Source organism: Simochromis diagramma, unplaced genomic scaffold, assembly GCF_900408965.1.
Source record: "Simochromis diagramma unplaced genomic scaffold, fSimDia1.1 OVJJ01000344.1, whole genome shotgun sequence".
Lineage (NCBI taxonomy): Eukaryota > Metazoa > Chordata > Actinopteri > Cichliformes > Cichlidae > Simochromis > Simochromis diagramma.
In genome coordinates this window covers 12,403,116-12,430,790 of record NW_024387375.1, presented here as the reverse complement: position 1 = coordinate 12,430,790, position 27,675 = coordinate 12,403,116, and the positions used below count along the sequence as shown (strand labels likewise).

The 27,675-nt window shown below is 39.3% G+C and overlaps 1 protein-coding gene across 1 annotated transcript in view; it reads right to left on the bottom strand.

Moving 5' to 3' along the window:
* Positions 1-2,529: 2,529 nt before the first annotated feature.
* The window catches only part of clmpb (CXADR like membrane protein b), a 78,230-nt gene continuing 53,084 nt past the window's right edge, over positions 2,530-27,675 (bottom strand). Inside the window, exons 3-7 of the mRNA XM_040009616.1 lie at positions 22,968-23,172; positions 19,891-20,058; positions 11,312-11,434; positions 10,667-10,808; positions 2,530-8,449 (exon numbers count right to left, since the gene is read on the bottom strand). Of these exons, the coding sequence (XP_039865550.1) occupies positions 8,113-8,449; positions 10,667-10,808; positions 11,312-11,434; positions 19,891-20,058; positions 22,968-23,172 (975 nt within the window). The 3' untranslated portion in view covers positions 2,530-8,112. The remainder of the gene's footprint in view (positions 8,450-10,666; positions 10,809-11,311; positions 11,435-19,890; positions 20,059-22,967; positions 23,173-27,675) is intronic.

The following is a 27,675-nucleotide window of genomic DNA, read 5'->3' as shown; positions in this document are numbered from 1 at the left end:
TGATGCCTAATAGTGTGCCACTTAGGATTTCAGTCATCTCATTAAGAGCCTCTCTGCTTCACAGATGGTGAGAGCTATCACCAGTCAACACCAGGGGGTGCAATTATATTAGTGTCTTCAGTTCAGGATGCCTCGTGCAGCAGTCTGTGGCTTACTTTGCAGATTACAGAGGGCCACCGAGGGCAAAATATGAATCTTTATTAATTAAACTATAATGCCTGCTCGGAGCCAAAAGATTTCTTATCTGTGTGATGACACATTAGATCATTTTAGTATTTATTTGGGTCAATTAGTGTATCTGTGCTATTTCATTATTGTGACACATCATGTTAATAGATGATCTGAAAAAACCAGTAGTGTGCATCTTTCGATCCACTGAAATCTATTTTTTATGAGGCATGGTTTATGCAAACACATGCTTCATAATGTGATTAATGTTTTTTATAAGTCACTGTGAGTCTAATCCACTCTTTCAGGCAGTTCATTAATTTAACTCCAGGTTTGCTTTTGTTGTTGTTGTAAAATAACGCCACTTATCATATCACTTATTCTTTCAGCTACCTATTTGTCTATTCATTTAAATTTGCTTGCATACCGAAGTGCTTACCAATATCATGTCTGAAAAGTAAATTAATTTCAGTGTTTCACATCAGTGCCTAACTATTTAATGCTTGTTTGATTAATGCGCACAATTTGTTTTTACTAAATATTAATATTTTTACAATATTAGCCCACCGTACAGCTACTGCCGTTATTTAACAAAAATAGCAGAGACATGCATGCGTGATATGTGAACACATTTGTAATGCGCAAATCTGGAAATTTCCCAGTGTGTGCCTAAATGTCACTGATGTTGCGTACGCATACATTGATAAGTTTGTGCATGTGTGTGGGTGGGCATGGCAGTGCGATGGGTTTATGATGGTGTCGTCACACATGGCTAATCATGTGGAACAATGGGCACGGAGGCATGGAACAGGGGGTAGAGAAATGTGATCTGGCCTTGAAAATGTGATCCTGTTTAATATGGATGCTGTGTTTTGAAAAGATGTAAATTTAGCAAGCACTCTGCAGCCAACTACTTAACAAGCAGATGTCAGGGAACACATTGGTAATTGTATTATCCCTCACAGTTTGCTCCTGTGCCTTTATCAGTGTTTTCCTCCACATATGGGACTATGCATTTTTGAAGCAGAGGCAAAGTCACCCCAATCTCCTTAACCAGAGAAGACGCATGCACTCCATCTTGGCAGCTGGACAGATTGTCAACATAAGAGGAACTTTTCAGAGGGAAGAGATGAATGTCAGTCAATAAGTGGCTGACAGGTCGATAGATATATCGCTGACCTTGTTGTCAGTGGCTTGAGTGTCACGTTGAGAGGCAGAAGAACAGCAGACGGTTGAGGAGGAAGCAGAAGAAGGAGCCCTCTAACAAACGCTGCCTCCTAAGCAGACGAGAGGTTCACATTTGGATGGGCTTAGTTAGTACAGAATGTAATGGCTGTTTTTAATATACAGAACTATAACAGTAAATTTATGTTTAAAAAACTGACTATGGTGTTCTGAACTGTAGTGAACCAATAATTCCAGGGCTAGTTGTTCTGCCAGTCCATATACTGTACAGCAGCGGTCCCCAACCTTTTTTGCGCCTAGAACCGGTTTATGTCCGACAATATTTTCACGGACCGGCCTTTAAGGTGTTGCAGATAAATACAACAAAATAAAACCAGTACCACTACCAAAAAAAAGAAGAGTTATTCATAACACACGGGAAAATACCCAGGGAAACTGAATTAACGATAAAAACTGATAAAAACCCTGAAAACCATAAATTTCACACCTGAGCCTCAACTCTCGTGGCCCGGTATCAAACGACTCACGGGCCGGTACTGGTCCGTGGCCCAGGGATTGGGGACCACTGCTGTACAGTACACAGGACCTAAGAGTAAAGTTTTAACACAATAACCATTTTACAAAGCTACACTATATGAAGCTTTACAAAATGGTTCACACTCTTCAGCATTTACTTTTTTTTTTTCAAAAACCATGCACTGTTAACATTCATGTTTGCTTTTGTTTTCCCCTTCAGCGTTTTATTATTTCCTGCAAGTAGGTCATGAATGAAATGTTGCTGTCAGCTGTCAAATTCCAGTCCCATCAGCCAAATCATACGAAATGACGATTGTGTGAATACATATTTACAGTACCTTACTCAGTAAAGAACATCAAGCAAGTGTATCTTTCACATTAATTCTTGACATGTCTGAAAAAACAAAATGTGCAAAATAAGAGAACAGGGAGTGAAAAAAATAGTCTAAAGAGCAGTGAAAGGGCTGTGAAAGTATTTACCTTTTTCCTTTCTTTTTTTCCCCACACTTACATTTTTCAGATCATTAGCAAATTTGAATATTAGACAAAGATAACCTGGGGAAAAACAAAATGCAGTTTGAAAATTGTAATTTTGTACGCAAAAAACAAACAAATTTAAAAAATAATTTACGATCCAAATCAAGATGCCAGACGACAATATAAGTTGTCATTGAATATTTTATTTGCAAATGAAAGAGTAATAACTCAGAGATCGTAAAAATATACATTTTTTTGACTCGTGATATTTACATGGATTGTTTTCATCGAACGAAGAAACCAAAAAATCGTATACTGTTTTACAAAACCAAGAAGACGCCACATTAGAAAAACAAATGAGAGTAAAGAAAACAAAGGTGTCTTACATTTCCCTTTAGTAACGCCGTGATGAGCGTGTCTCCCCTTGACACTGAAACAATGGAGCCAAGAGAAACAGCCAACCACTCAGATCCCACACAGGCCGATGATGAGCTTGGCGCACAAAATAGTGTGAAATACAAGGATTTGGAAAAAAAAAAAAAAATCAAATAAAAAAACAAACTAAGGAAGATAACAAAATAAAGCTTCATAAAATTTTTATGTGGATATATTTACAAGTTTTGATTTGTATTTTTTTTTTTTAAACCGATTACAGTTATGTTACATCAAAGCAAAGCATTCCCAATCATCTGCTCATTTCCTATATAACATGCAGGTATCTTTGCTTTCTTTCCCTCTTGAAGTTGAATTAAGCCCCATCAGTCTCCTAAAGTATTAATACATCACATTCCCTTATGCTGACATACAAGGCCAAACCACAAAGTCCGAGCATCACTTTGCCCTGCTCAACAACTTTAATCAGAACACAACTGACATTTAATTCAAACATAAAACAATGTGGCTACATGAGAGTCATACTCCTATCATATAATGCAAGATAACCATTACTGATTTTACTGCACCTTTGAGTGATGATAATAAGACAGTATATAGTACTGATGGATACTGTACTAAGGGATGATAGTGGATGTGCTGCTGACACTGACTTGTTTTAAGACTTTCCTCCTCCTCTCTGCTGAACTGACATCGAAGCGCCTTAAAATTCATTTGTTGGAAAGAGCACAAGTTTGCCGGTCCACTAAGCTGCACACATGAGAGGAGAGATGCAACGCGAGGGCTCATAAACTGGGGAATCTGCCACCTGAGACTTGCAGATGCTGGAAAGCAAATCAAAAAGCTTGGAGGAATTTAACAGCTGGAAGACTTGCATCCCATCCTCCACCTCCACTGCTACTTTCATCAGTGGTGGAGGGAATTTCAATGACAAGAGCCTACATTCCTGGCTCAGTATCAATCCTGTTACACCACTCCTAATTCCCAGGACTACACTCACAGATTCCTAAAAAAAGTCTTTAGGCATATGCCATCCAGATTGTTGAGATGCATAGCAGTGTCTGTCTTTCTAAGTGCAAGTGTGTGTGTGTGTGTTTTGTTACACTAGCTGCTTTTGTATATGTGCATGTGTGTGTGTAAGACAGCAGATGTCCTCTGGGTGGATGCACTGTTGTGTGTCCCTTTCTGTGCTGTATTTAGTTTCCTGGTTCCATCAGTCAGCTGTAATACCTTCAGACATTCGATCCATCAAATTGATTCTGAAGGAGCAGAAAAAACAAGAAAAGTGGTTTGGCTTTTGTTTGCGTACACCGTGTACGTGTTTGTGAGGATGTGCGTGCCAACTGTGAATGTACATGAGGCACACACCTGTGTTTTTGTGTGCACCTGAATACAGCGTATACATGTCTGTATGTGTGTGTATATACAACTTTTACCTGTTTGTGTTAAATGTGCGTACGTGTGCACCTTGAGATGCCATCAGTACACCCAGGGCCAAGTGCATTCTGTGTTAAAAGACAGCAAGACCAAGGAGGGAGCGCACAAGTGGCCTCCAGAGCTCATGATAGTTATGAATTATGGACGTGCTTTATCTCAGGACGCCACCCCCACGAGCAAAAACAAGACTACCGCCTGCGAAGCCAAGTTCAATAGGCATACAAGTCAGTGAAAACTAAAATAAACACTGCCAGTCTGCAGTCATATCAATTTGGATAGAAGTTGCTTTGCCTGGCTGGATCCTTCTCATTCAGTGAATGGCTAACATGGGAATGTGTGGGTGTGGCCCGAGGGCTTGTACTGAATTTACATGCATACACCCACACACTCACGCACATTCACATGCATGCATGCACGCATGCACCCTCGCACACTCAGACGCACACATACACAGTAGCTTCCCTGCTCAAATATGAATTGCTGTCTGTAGTTAAATATAAAAGGCATTGTTTTGTTTCGTGTTTTTCTAAATTTACCTCACACTAAGTCATGTGTGAAATCCCGTGTGTGAAATCAAACCAAGTGTGCTTTTCAGACAGATGCTGGTTTTCTGAACATTTTAGGTTAAAAAACTTCATTGCACAAGAAAAATTTCACTATAATGTGGAATTCAGATTTAGAAGTTACAGGTATATAAGTATTGATGGAGGAAAGAGCAACTTACTTTAAACCAGTAAAGGGACCTTCAGTTAGCGTTTGTCCTGAGAGGCAATAGGGTCATAAAACTAACAAAAAACCCCATTTTTTATATGTCCAAACCAAGATAATTAATTTATTTGCCAAACATTCATCATCAATTAACTATATAGACTGTGCATGGTTTGATTATACTATAAATTTTGCTCATTTAGTGGTCTTCCACTTTCATAGCTGAGCTCAGCAATTTAAAAACATAAGGACTGAAAATGCAGAATAGTGAATTTTTCTTTTGGCGAGCTAGAGTTCAGAGTAGTATAAAACCTGCTCTGATGAAGATTTTCATCATAACTAGCAAATTATCGCTGTGGAGACCTGGTCAAGGATACACAATGATGGCTAGATAGTTAAAATGCTATCTCAGAGTATATGCTAGGTAAGCTGGGATTGCCACGGTTACTGGTTGAGCACCTTCATCATGTAATGCTCTCTGTTGTCCCCACCTGTTTGTTCATTTAGAACAGGTGTGTGCAACATAACTCTCCAGAAGGCCATGCTGACTTAAATAAAGTAAGCATAGGTCAACATACTGGATGGCCACTAATTGGTTAACATGATTAATATTTCTAACATAAATGAAAACTCCACCTGATTGCTTTAAAACTATTACATATCTTTACATATTAAGTTAAATATCAGTAAATATCTATTTCATACATTCACCTTGAAATTCCTATCTGAAGGCAGCTTCTTATAGATTTTTAGTTAGGGTTAGTTTGTTTTCCTTTGTTGACCATGTTAAGCTAGTGCTGGCAGTGGTTTTAGTTCCAGTTTAGCATGATTTTAAACCCAACTAATCGTAAATTAATAATTCTTTTTTTGTCAGTTGTTGGAATGAATTTGGGAACTTTTTTTACATATCAAATGTGTTGATATTGGGTAAAAGGGCAATTTTATCCCAATGGTAGGATAAAATGAGGAAGGTCAAAGGGTCACTAAAACAGAAAGAAAACAATTACTGTCACACTGATTAATAAAATCTATACCTCTTATGGGAATCTGTCCAGTACGTATGATGGGATCTTGTCTTAGACAAAACAAATTGATTTTAATTGTTTATATCTTGTGTTGCACCGAATTTGTTTTGATGTAAACCTGGTGACACAGGGGCTTCACATGTTCACACAGCATGTGTATAAAAACACACGGTCTAAATTCACTTTGGGTTTCCCTTTTGACTCTTTTGTAATGGAGGGGGGGGGGGATCTCCCCTTACATACCCTTGTGTTTTAAATTAAATGACATCATGTGCGTATATCTATCTGTATGTACAATATAAAACAAGACTGATTACAGAATGTACAGTACATAGTCCCGTGGCATGGGATTGCGTTGCTCACCAGGGATAATTCACTCTGCTTGGCGGTCCCTAGGCTGCCTCGCTTATTACTAGGGGCAAGTTTGTTTAGGTGTACCTCTCAGTATTTGCTGCTGTTGACCTTCAAAGCTGGATGTGAGACTTAACCACTGGTGTGCTGAAGATAAGGACAAAGAAAAAAAAAACATCAAAGGAAAGAGGGATTGCGAAGGCACACTAGATAGGCTACTTGCCCTTTTTTCAGCTACTTTCAATCAAATTGCACTGGGTATGTCTGAGGACATGACAAAAGCGGGACTGGCTGATAAGCACAGTTTAACCAATGACCAAGCAGGACCTGGTGACTGAGCAAGACAGCAATCAAGTGCCACACCACTTTAATGGATCCAATGGGAGTACTGACAATGATACCACACACACGCTGTACAATAGAAATCTCTAGAATCATACTCCTTGCTCCCTTCATTCAAATTGAACCTCGTGGTCAATTCTTTGTGCCTTGGCTTGAGTATTGATTCAGTATGTTTACAGGAGGCTGAAAACAATGGGATCCACCATCTTTGTACAGCACACATTCATGGTGACAAATTTTGGTTTCAGTTCAGAAATGTAGTAGGTAAACAAAAGAGTTAAAAAAGCCATAATAACAATAATAATTGTAATAATAATAACCCATCCTAGGGATTGGTGGCACTTCTTAATATGAATGAATGGACACATGGCTGTCTGTCACTCTTTACAACCTGTTCATAGAGAAGATACACAGAAAAGAAAAACAAGTCCAGCTGGTTCTAATAGAATGCTTATCCCTATATTTAAAGTATCACTACAAGCCTAATAAATACTATTTAATTATTCAGGGAGGATATTTGGTACCAGAAAAAGATGTCCATAGATGCACACAGGATCCGCGAGGGGGAAGAGGGGAGGCTAACGACTGGGGGTAAGACTGATTTGACTTAACATCAGTGCTACATCCTTGTACCTGAAGTATCCCCTGCTGATTGGTAAAGCAGATGAGCTGTTTGTGAGGCAACTGAATCAGTCTCACAACTGTCGTGGTTTCTCATGGGTTCCTCATGAGAGCACGAAAAGACCAAGAGCACCGAGGCAGATGATGCACATGCCACGCGCCGTGCCTGTCCACACGGATGGGCACGATTGGCCCAGCCCATGGGAAGCAAAGGGGGGCTTTTGTGGTTTCGGAGCAGGTGCTGGAAGCAGCAAGTCAGGGCTGCAGGGTGACATGAATCTGAGAATCACCACAAACCCCGTCCTCCGAGAGAGAGAGAGAAAAAAAAGTTGCTGTCATACGTTTTTCTGCTTTCGTCCTTATTTTTCTCCATCCTGCTTGCACTCATATCTTACAACTGATGCTCAAAAGCAATGAGACTCCATTGGTTCAGACTTTAGATTTACGCTATTATCCAGACTATTTCCCCTTTTTTCCCCCCTACTGTATGCCTAACCCTTGGATTTCATGAATAAATAAAAGCTTTACTAGGGGGCTTCTTCCACCTCACTGCTCATGGTGCTTCCCTGTGCCTTCCGAAGTCAAGTGAAGGAACTCAAGAAAATAAGTTCTGCCTTTAGCCATGAGACAAACTTAGGTCGCTGCTTTTTCTTTTGTTTTGTTGTTTTATGTAATTCAATAGGGGGCAAGCATGTCTTATTTTTCCCTTTTTAAATATGCATTCATTAAAAGTACTTTTGGACTTATAGTATTGATTCTTTTAATTACATCCTTTTAACTAGTCGCATTTCTTTGTTTATGGAAGAGTCTTAGTCTTTGGGACGGGGCTGGTGGGCTTGGAAAGGGATGGGAGTCTCGCATGGCTGTAAGAAGGGGCTGGCTTTCAGTCCTACACAGTCTGAAAGGCCTTGGTCTGGGCGGGCACCATGAGGGTTGGGGGTGTAGGTGCGGACATGTTCCTGGAGTTGAATTTGGGAGTGGCAGGGGGATCAGTGGTTTTAGGGGGCACCACTGTAGTGTAGGATGGAGGGGACTGGGGGAAGCCAGGAGGGTGTCCATTTTCCTTGAGAGCTGCTACAGCAGGTGGGCGAGGGCGGTGACCACGCTGGGCAGTGTTGTGCACCATGGACTGGGTGGAGGAGGCACCGGAGCGGGAACTGCCGGAGCGGGATGAGGACAAGGAGTTGGGCTTTACTAGCTTGGCCTTGGGAGCCTCGGCATCCTCCCTGTGGTTAAAAACACACAGAAAAGACAATCGTGACAAAAGTCCATATCATTTTTAATTTAGCTGAATTAACTGTACCTGTACTTGAAATTAGAACCGTACAAACATACAATAAACTGCAAAAGAGTACACCGAAGTGCCATTCCAATATATTATTCTAAGGTCTAGGACACATGGGAGTAGTATTATGTAGGGGGGCTCATGTAATTCATGAGATTCCTGCAGCGTCTAACTTTTGTGAAACACATTTGCATGAAATAATGAAATCTGCTGAAATCACTTGTTCCCCAGATACAATTGTTACAAGGGGGGGGATAAAAAGTTTTTGCTGTGAACACAGTGAAAACTTTATAATTCTACTTTTGCCTCAGCTTTTAATAACAGGGTTAAAATATTCCAAGAAATATTCCAATAAACTGCTGGGTAAAAGTAACCTGAAAGAGTTTGTCCTGACCATTAAACAGCAGCTCTGAAGACATTTTTGCTGTCATTGGTGTTTGGATGGTACTTGAATTAGTGAGGATCTGTTCAGAAAGTTAGAAATAGAAACTTCTCAGCTGTGCACTACTGGCAACACTGCAATGTCTCACCAGGCACACCACAGAGGGTCCCATAGCCCTTGCATAAAGTGAACAGTTTTTAAACAGTGTTGGGTGGTTCAAAAGCCGTACCCATGAGATCTGCATCGCTCTGGTGGTCTGGTACAGCAACAACAGTGGAAAAGCTCAGACTTAGAATGTTATGAAAACAGAAAGCACTTCATTACACCTACTTTATTTACTCCTAAGCTATGTTGCATTATTCATTGTTACATCGGTAAATATGCACCTACACCAAGTCCACTCTGTCACAAAAACGTTGCTCTTACAAGGTCCACAGAGTCCACCTGTGCATTCAGGTCTTAAAGGGATAAATAAAAACTATTGTGAGATCTCAGCTCCATGAGCACACAGGCACACACTGAAATACAAGGGTGGTTTGAAAAGAAAGCTCTTAAAAGATAATCGATGAAAACTACCTTGTAGTTGTTTCCCCTTTTAGACACACAGAAACACAAAAAAAGCACAGGCAGCACGACGGGATGACATCGAGCACATGCAGGCATAAAGGCTGTGGCTGTTTCAATTAGAATGTGACTTGCTTAGCTGTAGTTTAAACCGTTCCAGTGGAATCAGTGCTCACACACAGCAGGTTAATATGCACCAATCAACATCAGTTCATCCAACCAACCCTGTGTTACACAGCGCTGCAGCTAAACTGTCTTACACTTATCTTATTTCAGAAGCATGTTGCCATATAGCAATTTTTACTTGAGGGCGATTTTTTAAATATTTCATTATTTTATGTTTTCATTTTTGTCTGCAAAACAAACCTGTCACATGGACACTTAAACATGCATAAATTATTAACAGAATATTTATGTTTTTCATAAAAATTGTAACAGGTAGTCTTTACTGGGCTACTGGTGAGATTTTAGTGAAACTTGCACACAGTGGTCACTTAACAGCTCTTCACCCAAACTGTGCTCAAGGTCACGTACACGTTTTTCATTCTCAGTGGATTTTAAACAAGAAAACTTCTCACCTTCTTTCTGTACTTCACACTTTTCAGTAACTTGTGAACTGTGAAGGACTGTGAGCCAGTTGAACTACTACATCACTGATGTAGTGAACAAAAGTGCTCTGCCAGTGTCATAACTGTTGCAGTGTGCATAATCGTGGCAACCAAGGAAATTTACACAAGCTTGCAGCAAATCAGAGAAGTTTGCATCTTTCTCACTTTGGACAGCAGCGCTAAAAGCAAATACTTTTAGCCTTGCGAAAGTTTTTGAAAATGATACAGACAGAAAATGATACAAAAGGAATGCCCCTTACATTCTAGTACAAATTGAAGGGGTTAGAATATATTGCATACAGAGTATGCAGAATACAAGTATCTGCAAAATCAATGTGCTGGTCGTCAGCTGATTTGTGCAACGCAGCAACTAGATTAAGGGTAAAATGCAGAAATACTCAAAAAAGTCATCACCATTGATTACAAGTGATTACAGCCAGGAAACAAATGTTTGAGTTCAACAAAAAATTTAAACTGCAGCTAAGCAGAACGCAACAGCCCCACAGAGCCCCACAAGTAACAAAGACTGACACGCTAACACACATAAAACCTGCAAAATGGTGAAAAAATGAAACAATCACTGGACAAATGATGATTAATAAACCTGATCTCATTTGGGGTCTCCTCTTCCTCGTACTTCTTCTTCTCTTTCTTCCGGAAGACGAGCCAGATGATTAATATCACAATGAGGACACCGAGGGATATACCCACCACTGCGCCCGCAACCATCCCCACATCCCTCACGTCTGTGAACAAGAAAGGAGGTAGTTGATGAAAGATTGAGTCACTTACAGTCTCTGGTCTCATATTATTCATAGTTTTCCCATGAACTCTTAAATTCACAAATACTTATCCTTCATGCCCATTTGCTGGAAAAACACTCCTTATCTTTTTGCTACAGCACCTGAGTTCTAGTTAAGAATTGAAAACTGTTTATGCTGAACCACTTGATTTGCCTTGTGTCTACACATGACCATAATCGTGCTGGGCCTTTGATGCAATGTACTAGTTTTAGAATGAAACGTGACATGGGGCAGGGGTGGTGACCATAGCCAGCAATTTTGGTTTAGTCCAGTTGAAGCACTGAAGGAGAATAAAGAGGGTGAAAGGAGCTAGATGGAAAGGCAGGGAGGGGAATAAATGTATTTCTAGCTGCTGTTTGAAACAATAACCATCAATCAGAGTGGCAGTTTGGTGCGAGGTGAATGCTGTTAGGTCAACTCCATCGCCCTTTTCTCCCCAAACTCACGTTTTATTGTGACCTCGATGGTGCAGTTTTCCTCTCCCACGTCATTGCTTGCAGTGCACCTGTAGACACCTGTGCTGTCCATGGTGAGATTCCTCAGGGTCACAATCTCTGGGTTCTTCAGATCTGGGGAGAACAAGAAAAACAATGCAATATTAATTATATAGGAGAGACAACTGAAATGTCTATAATGACGGAAGGAAGAACTTAGAGGCAGAGAGACAGACAGACATTGGAGTGTTTATCTTAGAGAGAAGCCCATCATGGGAGCGTGTTTGACAGACCTGATGTAGCCCCAAAGTCCCATGGGATATTTAGTCATCCCCACCAATGACAGCCATCCCAGACCAATAAATAATGGCTGTGTATTACTGTCCAGTGAAATCTAATTAGGTTGAACAGGTGTTGTTTGGTGGATGTAATTAATTTTGAAGGTTTTTAGTTGGACACGTGCAATTATGGATGCAAGTTAATGTCTCTGTGTTTAGTCTGTATAGTTTATCTCCCCACTAAAACACATTAACCAATCAAATAAAATAAAACCCCCAAAACATTTAAAGTTTTAAAACTAATTTTCCTGTTCACTTGATGCCAGTTCAGATCGTTCTCTGCATGTCACTCACTCGCTGATACGCACACACACACACAGCAGATATTCTGAAAATATTCTTTTTTTTTTTATTTTAATTTAAATTTTTTAAATTTGAGATTCTTGAGTTTAGACATATAAACATATAATACAGAATCCAGCTCTTCCAGTGATTTAAGGAATATGAGTTTTCAATATTTCTTCAGATGTGTTCTAGCTCAAAATTTTCTTTTGCCATTAGACATGTTTTTCCTATGTACATTTTCAGGCTGTTCAGCTAGTTTCCAAGTTCTTCTGTGTGAATTTCAGTTCTGCACTTAGGCTGTCAGGTGAATGATTCGGTGTATTTCAGCCCATTAAACATGTTTTTCATCAAAGATCTAATTAGTTCCCGGATCTAAAAAACAAAACAAAACTATGCAGACTCGTTGCCTCAAAAAAAAAATTGAGTACAGCTTACTTAAGATGACTAAGTTAGGGCAACTTATTCATTTTGAGTATACTGTACAACCTCATTAGTTCCCAGAACATAAAATCTATGCAAACTAGTGCCTAAAAAAATGGAGTAAAGCTTACTTAATATACTGAACAAGTATCGTACAGACCGCCTGGACTTACTTGGTAATTTTGGCTGTAAAAGGGCCAGAAATCATACTGTAAGTCAGTGGTTCTCAAACGTTTTTTCCGAAGCCCCCCTTTGTTTTACAAGAAAATTTCGCCCCCCCCACCCGGCACAAAGTACATCCACACACACCCATATTTTGTTTTCAAACTCCACTGCAGTTTATTTCACACTTCAAACACTTAGTAAACAATTAAACAAAGGAAAGTAAACTGAAATAAATTACAGGTAGCAATAAAATAAACCACTAAGGCTACAACCACACGTACACGGGTATTTTTGAAAATGGAAACTTTCTGTTTTCGTTTAAAAAAAAAAAAAAAGAAAGCTCCATCCACATGTAAACGCTAAAAACGAAATGTTGGCCAATCAGAAGTCCAGAAGCCTGGGAGGGAAAGACTAAACAGGGTTTTGTACACTCACAAAACCTGAAGTACTTCCTAAAAGTTTGTGTTTTCCCGGAAAGGCAGATAATTTTGTGTTACTTTTCAAGTGCCTTCAAAATTTCAAATGTTAATAACTAAAGACAGCATTTTGGTTGGTGTAGACTCACAACTAGGAAAGAACAAAATGCATACAGCATATACAAATTTAATTAAAAGAAAATGTATTCAAATGTCCGATGTCCGAACTTCACTCTGATGCCTCTGTGTTTCTAAATGGAGCGACAGTAACTGCGTATGTATATGTAAATGTGTGTATATGTATATGTTTACGTGTGGACAAAAGGCCCAAACCATAGAAAAAGCTGCGTTTTCAAAAATACCCGTGTACGTGTGGATTTAGGCGGCAACTCGTATAGAAATATTAATGAGTTTTTAAAATTTGATTTCTGTCATGGTGTGCTGTGGCAGGCAGGTTGTAGGACCCAAACTTGTATGCGGAATGAAACTTAAAGCAGCAGCTTTTATTGCTGGAAAAACTTTTCATAAGAAATAAACTTCACAAAAAAGCAAACCAAAACCTCAAACATAAAAACTAGAAACTAAACTGGCCTCTTTGAAATGAAAAACTAAGAAAAAAGAACTAGGAAAACAAATCGCGAACTATGAACTAGAATTAAGTCAGGAACACGAAGGGAGAAAACACCCAGCAGACATGACTGACTGGCAAGACACAGGAGGTGAGCAAACAAAGAGGCTCAAACACAGACAGAGATAACACAACTAAGATCACTAACACAACTAAAGAACCCCCCCAAAACATGAACAACAATAATCAAGGAACATATTTACAACGACTGGAACACCAATTTCAGTTTCTCTGTCAGTCATTTTCTTTGGGTCTGACAAAACTTTTGACAGACTTTTACGTTTTTGGAAGAATCCCCTTTTCTTCTTTTTCTTCTTGATCTTAAGGTCTTCAGACTTCAGACTGGATTCAGTTTCAGCAAAAGGTTCCTCACAGGGAACATCAGGCACTGGGACACTTTCCGAAAGAGATTCTTCAGCTGGTGGAATGTTGGTCATTGAGAGACTGTCAGCAGGACGTTCTTCATTTGAAAGAACATCAGATAATTATAGATTTTCAAAGGGAACTCCTTCACTGGGAAGAACATCAGATATTTGCAGCTTTTCAAATGGAGGTCCTTCACGGGGAAGAACTTCAGACTTTGTAAGAATTTCTGTAGGAGGTTCTTTGACTTGTGTAAATTTAGGCACTGGCAGATTTTCAAATGGAGGTCCTTCACGGGGAACACTATTGGACATTGTCAGTCTTTCAAATGGAAGTTCTTCATTTAGAAGAACCATCAGGAAAACTTGAAGGGGGCTAGAAGATTTTGGATATGTGGATCTTTGCTACATCAGCAACCATCCTGAACAACACTGGTGCAAAGTTACATAGAATTTCTTGAGGATATTTCTGTCTGATCTCCGTCAGGATACTTTGGACCGTATCGTGTCAGATGGAGTGGGTGAAGATGGCCTGGCCTTCCATCACTGTGAGATTTTTGGGGACACGATCCAAAGTGGCCTTGGTGACACTCGTGGAGAGTATGCTTAAACTCTGGGAGGCCATGTTCAAGACGGGACGAGGAGGAAGCTCCCAAACGCCCTGCAGGATGTGGGGAACGACCTCTATCACCACCTCCTGGGCGGTGGGAAGTTTGGTGCTTTGTGGTTCCTGCTGCTTCTCTTTCAGGATTTGAATGTAATCCTCCAATGCGCTGAGGAGTTTAGGTGTTCGGTAGAATAAAACTATTTTCCTGCTAAAGTCTGAGAAACTCCATCATCATTGCAATCTAAAAATAAAAGGAGACATTTAATCACCACAACTCTCAGGTCCTCAGAAATTTCCTGATATTTTCTGTCAGTTTTGGTTTGCATGGATCTGGGTCTTACCTGAGCCCTGTAGCCGGGAAGATGGCAGTAGATCTTTACAGCTGTGTCATAAATGGGTGTGTTGAACAACACCTGTCAAAGAAATAGCAAATTACTCACTGTTACTTAAAACGATTCTCAATTTGTCAACTTTTCTACATCAAATTCTGAAAATTGTTGAAATGCAGTATAAACAAAAACTGTCACATACCCTGATGGGTTTGTAGATTCCTCGACTTGCTTCCATTTAGATGTTATAGTCGTATCGCAGTCTGGAACAAAAACTGTCAAATACTCTCCAATGATGGCGTAAGGTAAGATCTTCACCTGAAAATGCCCTGAACATGACGGTTTTGCTTGCACAGATGAGCTGTTCTTATCCAGTCTATAAGTCTGACATGATTAGCTGTGTCTGGGCCCAAACTCCGCTGCAGGTCCCTAAGTCAAATGATCACTGCGGCATCACTGAGAGTTGAAAAACTGTCCAAACTCTTTCATCTGTAATAAAATAATCAGTGTGGCTGCTCTACCATGTGTAACATCCATGCAGCATCCATGAAAACAGAATTTGTTAAATTTAACAGAGTTAGAAGTTAGCAGGGAATTAGCTCGCTAGCTTCCATCTAAATATAATATATGTTGTTCTGACTGAGGGATTTCTGAAACCAATTAAGACGTTGAGCTTTGCTATCACTTCAGACATAAATGAAGACAGTAAAGTAAACAGCAGTGACGTTTTTTAGAGTTACTGAAGTTTGGCTAGCTGGTATATAATGATGTGCTACGTGGTGGCTAGCGACACAGAAGGATAAATGCAAACTTTTTTCCACTCGATAAAAGTTAACGTGAGGGTTCCCGATGGTTAGCGACAAATGCAGTTGCATGGCAGGATGCTGTAAACGGACCAAACTTCAGTCAGGAGAACAACTGAGATAATCCATCCACAATACAAGGTTAGTTGTTAATATACTGCTGCACTGCCTGGGCTGTAGTTACATCGTAAGGTTTAAAAAAGGAGCTTTAAAATAAATAGCGGTAATAAAAACCGAGAGAGGCCGACAGTGATCACTGATTGTTTTTAGAGGCTTGTTGAGATTAACTAGAACAAGATACAAAGCATTAAAACATGCTAAAAACACAACAGCCTTAATAAAAGCAGAGCAGTTTGAGCCCTAAATCACTTAAAGACCAGATAGTCTGATTTAAGAATGCAAAATTCTAGAACAGCCAATATGGAAACTCTTGATGTGAGTTTTATCGTATTAAATGAAAAGAAATCACGCTATGTATTTTGCACTACATTACACTAAACAATTCATTGTATAAGTAAATAAAGTGTAGGTTAGGTCACTCCTGTTAAAAGATGCATACAAACTGATGAATCACAAAAGATAGAACGTCAACTTACAGTATGCCTTTTCATATTATATGGTTGCTTATCTTCATTTTCTAACAGTAGATGGGAACTTATGCAGTAAAGCAATGGCTTACAACACAGTGGACTGTGCAGTGGACTAATGCATACATTTAAAGCCTGACAGCAGCTGGTATATACACAGCTACAACAGTCTACAAAGGTTGTTTTCTGTCCACCAAAGCAAATATGATTGAAGAGATTTTTTCACTTCCCCAAAAAGCAAATAAAGAGATTAAACAAGGATTTATTGAACAATGGTTTATGCACTTGAATTAGGAAGGATAAGAAAAGTGACTCTGTTGACTGCAATCTGCAATCTACTGACATCTAATGGTAAGATTTTACACACTGTAACTTTAATGATACTTGAAAATAGGCCAGGAACTCCACTCCTTGTTCTGAACCTGTTCGGTCAGCACACACAGTCTGTGTAATATGTGAATAATAATAAATATGACTTTTCCTCCCTTTTCCATAAAAAGTTCCCAGTAGGGTTTTTGACCTTTGGCACCACGGAGCTGTGGGCTTTAAAAAAAAGTCTTACACACTGTACACTGTAATTACTGTACTTCTAATTTCTGAAAAAATACTCTAAAGCATCTTCTAATACTTCAAAATCTATTTGGGTGATTTGGACACGACAATGATTAACTGAAGTATAAAAGTATGCGCTCCAAGGTTCATGTTGGGGCCTTTGGGGTCAGGAGCAAATTAGATTTAGTTGCTTTCTGTGGCAAATTAATTCATTTTATCACCAGAAATAACAAATATTTCCATAATTAACACACTTCATATTGTGTGACGACTACAGTCAGATATCTGCAGGGATGTCTCACGTGCTCACTGCAGTTAAAGTAGTGTTAGTAAAAATATTAAGACACAAATGGCAGTTCTACTTTTTAAAAAGGCCTAATGACTAAAATCAGGTAGCTTAGTTACACCTGCTCAACTGCTCATTAAGAGAAATATCTAATCAGCCAGTCACATGGCTGCAAATCGGTGTATTTACAGTAGGCATGCAGACATAGTCATGATGACCCTCCGAAGGTCAAACTTAGCATCAGAATGGTGCAAAGGAAAGGTGATTGAAGTGACTTTGAACGTGGCGTGGCTGCGGTTGCGAAATGGTTTGATCTGAGTATTTCAGAAACTGCTGATCTACTGGGTGGGATTTCCCCACACAACCATCTCTGGAGGTGAATGACAAAAGAAGAAGTAGCAAGCCTGAAAAAACACATCTAAGAGAGTCTTTACTGGACTGTGTGCACATAGATAAAATACAGATTTTCAGCCTGGTAACCTCAATTACCTTTTTATGCCTTAACCTGCATAATTTGTGTCAACTGCATTAACCCTTTTATGCATGAATTATGACAACCTCAATCTGGATTTTTTTCTTAAGTTTTTATTCATCTTTAGGCATGAAAAAAAGATTTTTGAACTTCATTTTTTTAAACATGCACTTTTCAAAGAGTTTTTTACATGTCCACTTAGGTGGACAACATACATTTTGAGTGGGTGGCACGGTATGGAGTGACACATCAGTGTCCAATCTAGTGGTTTATGTGCAAGTATACCATTAGCAATGTGTTTTTTTGTACTATGATACATCTGTACTCTGCATACTGCAACAGAGCACTGATCTTTCCTGTCATTTCACATTGACTGTGTTTGGAGTGCAATATAAGATTTTCCATTTATATTATGTTCCATACTTAACCTTTTTCGAGACTTTTATGTTGTTAGACAGGATGTTAAGCAGGATCATGGCATCACATAGGTGTTAAAAATACACAGTGGCTGATTTTCATGTAAACAAATAAAAAAAACATTCTGATGAAGAGCCACTAAAGGAAGTTCTTGGAGTAACCCTCAGCAGTAATTTGGACATGAAATAGTTAGTAGATATGTTATTAACCCTATGAGGAAATCTTTAATTCTACTGAGGTACAGAGCCATAATTTAGAGTACAGGAAACAGTTTTATTCAAATACAGTTTATTGTCAAAATGTTCTGGTGCTGATCAGTGATTGCCTTTGTACAACTTACCCATCATAAAGTGACCACAAATATTGTGGAACCAGTTCATAGTGTTTAATTGCTTGTGTGTTGGAATATATTAAACACGAAAACCAGGAGCTGCAGAGACCCAGTAATGCTTAAGACACATGTAAGGAATTTATCTTGGTTTCATGATGCAAAAAGGGAGTTACAGTCACATATGATCAAAGAATTCAGGCGAAGAAGTAAAACTAGCAACACATTTAGGTAACAACGGCATAACTGTGAAGACCATGTAGACCAATTTCTAATTTCCACAAACAAAGTTCATTCATTCAAACTTGAAAATGTTGAAGTAGCAGCATGATAAACACTTCTCTCCACACTTGTCACCTTGGTAAATCAAGGCAAGCCTTGAAAGCCCCTAGAGTCTCATATTTCAGTCCCAACACTCATTTAGCAGAGCACAAAGAGAGTTTCTGGGAAAAGTTATCAGAGGCATAGATCTGTGTGGGCAGTATAGGGGTGTGAGTCTGAAGCTGAATGCGATTAGATTAAATGTTCTTGATGGCTTATGCATAAAGGCATGAAGACTGTTGCTGAATGTTGACCTCTTGTTGGCTCCACAACATCAGTGAGCTGCACAGATTTTACCTACACTACTAAAATTTACTTACTCCAACTGAATCACAAACTGTTTGGATGCCTGTGTCACATTGCAAGCCATTAAAAATGAACCAAAAGACCAATATTGATGGTAACAGAGGAGAGAAAACAGAGATTGGCACCCTGACGTTGTTTCTCCTGGTTTAGAGAATGCACAATAGGTGCCCTGCTATTAGCTTTTCTGTTACAAACCATCCCTGTTCTTATTTAGAGGCAGATATGCCTGGTTATGATTCAAGATTCAATGCCAGAATCCACACCATGTGAGTGAAGTATGCCTCAAGGCTACTGCGGAGCCAGTGCCTCTTTGGTACAGAATATAGTCTGAGCTGCCAATCCAGTTCTGCCTATTACATTTGATTTTCTCCTCTTTACACACAAACAGTCACACTGACTTCGTGCATGTAGGTATTCACTTGAGCCAGGCTGACATTTCAATGTCACAGAAATATTCATCAGATCACAGCATCAGCTCTTGTGTTTATATAAGTCATCCCAATAGAATACAACTAGAAATCACAAGGCTGTGTTCTGTTTGATTTTCTGGAAAAAAAATAAAAAAGTAGTACACATTATGTGGTCCTGGGTTTACTGTTCAAATTTGGAGAGAGGGGCGAACTAAAGATAATAGAGGCATGAAGAATCAGCGGATTAACTGGGACAGCCTGAGCCCATCAAAGTGCCCTTGAGCAAAGTGCTGCAAGTGTTAATTATTCCAGTGAAGCAGCTCAAGGAGCAGCAGTAGACAATATAGCTGGCACTGGCAAATTTAGGTGTCAGTGTTTGCAAATGTATGAATGTGAAAATGGGAAGAGGTGAAGGGAAGATGACGCGCTCAGCAAAACTTGCCTTCGACAAGCAGCCTATGAAAATCACTAATATGAAAATGAATCTTCGTGGCATTCCTCTGCAGAGGGGTCGAATAGTGAATCAGCATGTAAGCGTAGTGCCGATTATTTTTCTTACCTATCAGCGCCAGGTTTGGCAGTTTTCCCAGGCTCTTGCCTTTGTCCAGCACTCGCTCCCACTTGTAGCTAATGGGGTCTGAACCATCGCTGGATTTGCAGCTCAGCTTGACATCACTGCCCTCTTGGAGCTTGCCATCCATCCGGCATCTCGGCTTGGAAGGCTTGACTGCAAGAAAACAAAAGAATCAAAAAATGCTTGAATCAATATTTGCAACAAAACTTCTTATCGCAGTTAAACATAAAGTGTATAAAAGACTCACAGTGTTTAACAAATTTACTAGACCACATGCCATAAAAACAAGAACACACTAAAACTGTCATCTTTCAAAAACTTGTTTAAAGCTAAGACGCATATAACAAACTGAATTCATGTTTTTAAATCCAAATCTCAGCCAGCACACTGGACTTCTCCAAGAAGTTCAGAAATAAATCAATCACTACAATTAATGTTTCTGTTCACGAATGTAAGTAAATGACTGTAAATTAGCATCTCAACCAAAGGAAATAATGTGCTTTATTTTATTCTGCTTTTTTATAAGTAAAACAGTGAATCTTAAAAATCATGGATAACAACATAAATTATATTTAGCAATAAAAATGTCAATTAAACAGCTTGCACATGCATACAACCATTACAGGAACATCAATAATTATTTTATAATTACAATGCTGCTAATTTAGGGCAGTTGTGACATAAACCTTACACTGCATGGTGGTCTAGTGAATTCGTTAAGCAGCATATATATTAATACAATAATTAAGCAAAAATAAATGTGTTCACCGAAATGATTAATTTTTAATATGTGCATATAATGTAGTCATCAATTTTCCAGTGACGCATGCATTAAAATATGGTTTCCATTACTACACTGCAGAAAATCGTGGCCTACGTGTATCATGTGGACTTACCACAATATTTCCTATGCCAATTATAGGAACTTTGCATTTCATAAAATGCATCTTTATTTTGAAAGGGAAGGGCTGACATTTTTTATTTTGAATGCTGAATATTGAATATTGAGTTATGTTTGAAATAGACTTCTTTGAACATAACATCTACTGAAGTGGGAGTTATTTTATAATGTGAAACTGTCCACCACCTGTGTTTATCGCCCCAGACTAAAGCACTACATTAAAATGAAAAGCAAAGAAATAAAATTTAGATAATAACATAGCTTGTTAGGTTGCATAAAACTGAAATATTTGACATACATTGTAAACTTTATTTGATTTGTTCTATCAGTATTTTTATTGGTGCAACCGTTTATGAGGGATGTTCAGTTACCTTGCCGTTACAGTCATTTCTGGTAACACAAATTGAAGAAAAAAGCAACATCCTCCCGTAGAGAATGGATCAATTCAACCCCAAGGCTGGCTGTGAATACTTATGGTAATACGTCCTCATGTCAAAGGTTTTGGTCATAGTCTATTAGCTAAAGGCATAATACAGTATAGCTAGAATCTGCTGAGCCCTGCTCTGTTGGATACATGCTGAAAGGCACTGCTACACTTTAAAAGCATGAAAATAGCATACTGTTTCCCCCTCCCGAGTGACATATTTTTAAATCAGTGGTGAGCTAAATTTAAATATCTATTTTTTATTTTTGTCACGCTGACATATTTCCAATGCTGACTTTTGTGTTTGGCTTAGGATGCTTGTCAGTGAAGTTGCAGCAGTAGTAACTGCGAAATGCTAACATAGATTGAATTAACAGTAGCCAGTGGAGAGAAAAAAAAAATCAGATAGCTTATGTGCATTTCTCCCTTTGTTTGTCTTTCTTTTCTCGACACCCTGCAGGCTGTATTCTGCTCACAGACTTTGCAAAGAATATAATGAGAGAAGCTGATCAGGGAGCATTGATGCATTCGTCTGTGCGTCTCTGAGCTCTGTCGGGGTCGGTTAAGCCAAACTGCAGAAGGAGCAGTTGGACTGCGTAACCTCAGCTCATAACCCCAATACTAATAAACACAATATATACACATTTAAAAACTTCACATGCAAATCCACACGCTCATTCAGGCGTGATTGTGCAAACTTGCACAGAAACATACCCGACCACTGGAGAAGCGCACAAACTATGGCACACACACACGCTGTCTCATGCCAAGCCAGCTACCAGCTCAGCTGCCAAGCCATTATCTTAGCGTAGGGAGCGCGAGAAAAAAATGCAAATGTTCGCCTCTCTCAAAATCGAAAGTGTCACTGGGAAGCTGAGGGCAATTTGTAAAATTCGAGGCACTAACTCACTGAAATGTCTTTATGGAAGAGAGAGGGGAGTGAGAGCGAAAGGATTAACAGACTGTTCCATTAGAAAACCAATAACCACGGGTTGAACTAATCTCCCATGATGTTTTAATAAATCGCATGCTTTTTTGACATTGAGAACGATCTCACTCCTCCCGCCGGACTTTGTGGCCAGCTATTGCAGCTGTCTGTCCTTCATAGTTGTTCAGCTATTTCTGATATGCAGACAGAGAAGCGCATTACCACTGAGGTAGTTGTATTGTTGAGTCATTTATAGCCATCTGCATAATGTGCAAATTAGAACAACACGCTTCCCGTACCAAAATGGGATTTTCTGTATTTATAAGATCTAAGAGTCACTTGGGCAATTAATATTTCTAAGTAGCTTATCTGTACTTAAACTGATGTAAGCTAACTTTTTAACATGATGAACATCAAACTGGTCTGTTGTCTTGTACTGTATATGTCATAGAGGACACAAGTACATTAGAATCTAGCTTGAAATTTGCCCATGTAATGCAGTCTCTAACTCAATCATTTCTGTGCCCTGCCAAACCTACTTGCATGTTTCTGGTCTCACCTCATCAACAAACCAATCCAAACGGACCCAAACAGCACGAACAAAATCAAATCACACTGTCTGAATCAAATTGAATCATTAGATCAGTCAGCATGACAGAGGAAATGTGCCAGGCTAATGATCCAGTGATTAGGTCTGTGTGTGTAAGAAGTGTGTGTATGTGTGTTTGTGTATGAGGATTTTCCATGTACAAATGAATTTCTTCATAACCCGATGGTATGTGCATGTGCATTGATGTATCCACACTTACCCAATACAATGAGGTTGACTTGGCTCCAGTGGTACTTTCCCCCACTCTTGACTTTACAGTAGTACTCCCCCGTGTCGCTCAGCAGCAGGTCACTGATGAGTAGGGAGGCGTCTCCACCCAGGTACTCCCCAGCAAAGGACAGATGGTTGGGCTCAGTATCCATGGGGTCACTGATGTACACGTTTCCCCCAAAGAAGGTAATAATCTAGATGTGGAGAAAGAAAAGATAATCAAGGATTTAGTTCAGACCAGAGACTGTTGTCTGAAATGAAATTCTTGCACAAGTGAAAAAACTCCTGATGTGTTACAGCGAGGGATTGACTGATTCATAATTGCTCCGGTTCTACTTATCTTGATTCTATCTTTCTTTTGAAGGAATTCTCCCATTTCTTCCTGGACCTGGTACTAACATTTTAGCAGCTGGTGATGTCATTTCTTAACTGATTTATGCAAGTAATTCCCCAAATAAGATTTTCATCTCTTAACAGCACATTTGGTTTGCTTAATTCCTATGTCCCAACAGTATTACCCTTGATATATTTCACTGGTAGGCTGCCATTTACATTTTAAATAACATGGCTCTAATGGCTGTGTATGCTCAGTTAAGACAGTTCCACGTAGTTCCTCTCTGGAGGCACAGTCTTGAGAAAAACAGAATACCAGCACTCATGGGTAACATTGTTAACAATCACTTTTTAATTAACACTTGGGAAATAATATTTTACAAATGAATGCATTTGCTGGAATGCCAGTATCCTGCCAGTGTTCATTTAGCTGATTATCTGTGAGTGTTGTTATCTCTTTATGGTGTTTCCACAAATAAAGCTGTCAAATGAAAAAGAAAAAATCCCCACAACACCCTCCCAAACAATTCTATTTTATTATTCTGGCCCTAAGATAAAAGATTAAAGTGCACACAGTGGCACTAAAAGTGATGTCACCAGAAAACAACTTCAGAAACAGGAAAGTACATAATATCATACAGATGATACAAAATGGCTATAGAATGACACTTTTGTAACTCCCCTTTTCAAAGGATATACAAATAAAACTTAAAAGAAAAATGTAAAAAAAAAATGTAAAAATCAGCTTTTAGGCCATTTTAGTCAGATTATGATCAGGCTTGGCTCAAAGCTTCAAACACCATAATTCTTAATGATTAGTCCCTTTTAAATGGACTGGTTCTTATATAGTGCTTTTCTACTCTACTTGAGCACACAAAGCGCTTATATACAGCATACCTCAATCAGCCACTCACACCAGCACTTTCTTTTATGCTTTAGTACTTTCATTCACACACATTCACACTCCAATGGGTGCATTGGAGAGCAACATGGAGTTAGTATCTGGAGCTGCCAGTTCTCAAATGGCCAACCTTCTGATTAGTAGATGACCTGCTCTACTTCTTGAGCTAAGGTAGAAAGGTAAATCCCCTCAGAAAAAATGCTTGCGAGTCACACAGCTTTACTCACCACCCCCACTACCAGTATCAAATAAACCAGTGAGTTTGTATATGCCACTGCCACTGTAATCATAGAAACATTTGGTTATAAGCTCAAGAATATGTGCAGAGCGTTCCCGTGGAGGAAGCCCAGAAGGATATTGGCTATTACAGTTGGCTATCAGAGCTGGAGATAGGCATCATCACAGAGATCAGATATCCATAACAGGATAACAATGTGTTCATAACAGAGCTTCTACAAAGTACCAAACAAAGGCTCATAACACTGGCTATTAGGCTAAAGGGATACACAACCAGAGAGAATAAATGGCTTGTTCTCCAAAGACCTAGCCAAGGTGTTTTCCCAGCTGCAACCATAACACCTTGGATAGGCAACAATGAGACAAGGACAGATCTCACCACAGCTGAGACTGAGTAAGAGCAAGGATGTGGTGTCATAAAGCCTCCAACTCCAAGTGGCTGGTGGACCTAAGAGCCGACCACAGCAACCTCTCAGAACAAAATCAATGACAAAGGCCAACAAAATAGCTGGGCAGTACCAGTACCTCACACGACTCATGCCTGTTAGTTTAAGAAGCTTACAGCACTCCAGAACACGTGGCAGCATAAATAACTGGGGTGCTAACAACAGGTGCTAACAACAGGTGCTAACATAGGGCAGGACAATCCTGATCACAAAGGTTTTGTGCCCCATAAGGGCACAAAGCTGTTGAGCTCCTAGCTGATTACCTGCTTCTCTGCAACATGAAAGCTCAGGTGTCATAGCAACCAAGATTAGTTAGTTAATTAGTTTATTAAGATCCCCGTTAACTCCTGCAATAGCAGTTTTTTATAACAGAAAACCTTTTTCATAAATAAAACATGTGCTACATGAAAGACCATAAGATGTAGTTACAAGTCATCACATAAGCAAATCTCATAAAGTCATTGGAAACAACAGAGCACCAGCTACTTGACACGGCAGAACACCAGGACTCCAAGACAGGGCAGATCAACCTGAGCACCCGCTGTTCTGACTACAAGAAAGAGTATGAACCGGCACCCCACACTTACACAGTGGAGTGCTGGACTCAACACACTGATAACCTTAATCGGAAATTCCTTGTAGGTACACAAAAAGATGTTGTTGTTAGAGCCTGCGATTGACATAATCTGTTTGATTCTCCCTTTTTTTCCTTCTATTTACCACCAAGGTTCATTGATGTTTGCAGACACCGGGTGTTCAAAGGAAAAAAATGAGCTAATTTGAAGTTTGTAGCATCTGTAAACCTGCACCAGAAAGCTTTCATTTTCTCTTCCCTGGCTGTTTACAGTTTGTCTTTGTTTATTTCTAGCCTTTCCTTGTGTGTCTTTTGCTCTCTCACGCTCTTGCTTTATCCACACACACAAACAGAAACAAACACAGCTGTCACAGTGGCCTATTACTCAGGGCAAGTGAGAGCCTGCAGATGGGGACCGCTAAATGCTGGTGCCACAGCGCATCAGTGCCTAAGAAGCAGGGGCACCTGCTGTGATCACAGGTGATGACTGGCCATTTACACACACACGTATATACCCAAACCTACTCACAAACTTGCCGTTTACCAAACATGTGGCACACCATGAATGCAAACAGAAACATATCACTGTGCCACAGCTACACACAGAAAGTAACCGGGCTCTAACACCAAAACAAAAAAGGGCATACCTGTACCTGTCCTGTGGGCATGCAACTGTTGCCTTCATGAAATCAGAACATTAATTACTCACAAACCAAACCACATGTGTATATGTGTTTTTGCTTCTGGTAATGTCTGTACTGTCTGTTAGTGAATTGTTCTATTAAGGCAAGGTGTTTTGTTGATTCAGTAAAATACTGTACACAAATAATTAAGTGTCTCTGCTTTTTCACACAGGTCATGAAATGATGATAATGATGACAAAATGCAACCCCAAACCATGAAAAAGCTTCTTCTGTTTCACAGATGGCTGTAGACGCTCACTCTTGTACTGTTCTCCTGACTTTCCCCATGCTTACTGTGGACCGTTTGAAGCAAACATTGACATGCTTCAGTCTTTTCTCCTTGTTTCCCTTCAAATGACTTGATGACAGCTACTCGTCCAGTTTCCTCAAATGTTTTTAAGGCAATTCTGTACATGATGAGGAGATTTGGAAAGCTTTCAGCTAATAAAGCTCTGGGAATCACCCTGTTGGTGCAAAAATACAGTTTGGCAGAATTTCTGCATGTGAATGTCGCGCACTTTTCATAGGTTTAAGCATATAAATGGAAACAAATGATGTGTTTTTAGTTTCTTTGCTAAGTTGTCTGTTATGTGCAGATGCAACATTCTTGAGTCAGGCGCCTGTTTTATGCTTAACAAACAAAAAGCATAATTCTGAAAAAGGTACAAGGACTGGACTGAAAATGACTGAAACATGTCCAAAGAAAAACTTTGACCTTCAGAAGGCCTGGAGAAAGTCTGGCTCCTTGGAAGCAAACTATAAAGACATGAGGGGTGGCTCAAAACTTTTGCACAGCACAATATATAATTTTTTATATCACATCATTTTATCAAAAACATTAACACAGTAGAATTGCTGCTCTGATCAAAGCAGCTTGTTAAAGATTACTGGAAGCAGATTATATGAACAGTGTGGCTAACATTCAAATATTTAAGCTGTTCGGTTTTTAAAGTGTTTTCCATAAATAATTTTATAGTCAATGAAGAATACACAGAGGAAACAAATATACAACAATGACTCTGTCATTTTACTCTACTACTAATATATTTATCATCTCTGTGGACGATAATTGTCCTCGCAATAATGCCAGTTCAATATCTTCAGTTTTATATGCTGAAGGGCAGCAATTATGCATAGCAAATAGCAACAACACACAATACGCACTAACTAATGTGGCACTGTGGCAGGAGCAATTTCCCAAGAAAGGATGGAAATGAAATTAATAACTTCATCTTTATTAACCATCGCTGGTCTTTGCTGAAACTACACTATGATAGGCTATAAAATGCCGTCTTTGAGTAACTCTGATCATCTAAGACCAACACAGCTGAGAACAGTGAGAGAAGGGCAGTTTTTTTTGTTTTTACTCTTCATCTGACTAAATGGAGTTGAATTTTGTGCCCCTCTGTGTCTTAAACACATGTAGCCTGTACATTTGCTAACAGAGGCTAAATGTTGACAAGATGCTCTTTCCATCTCAACACGGCCTTCGAGCAGAACAAAAGAATGATTTATTCATTCGG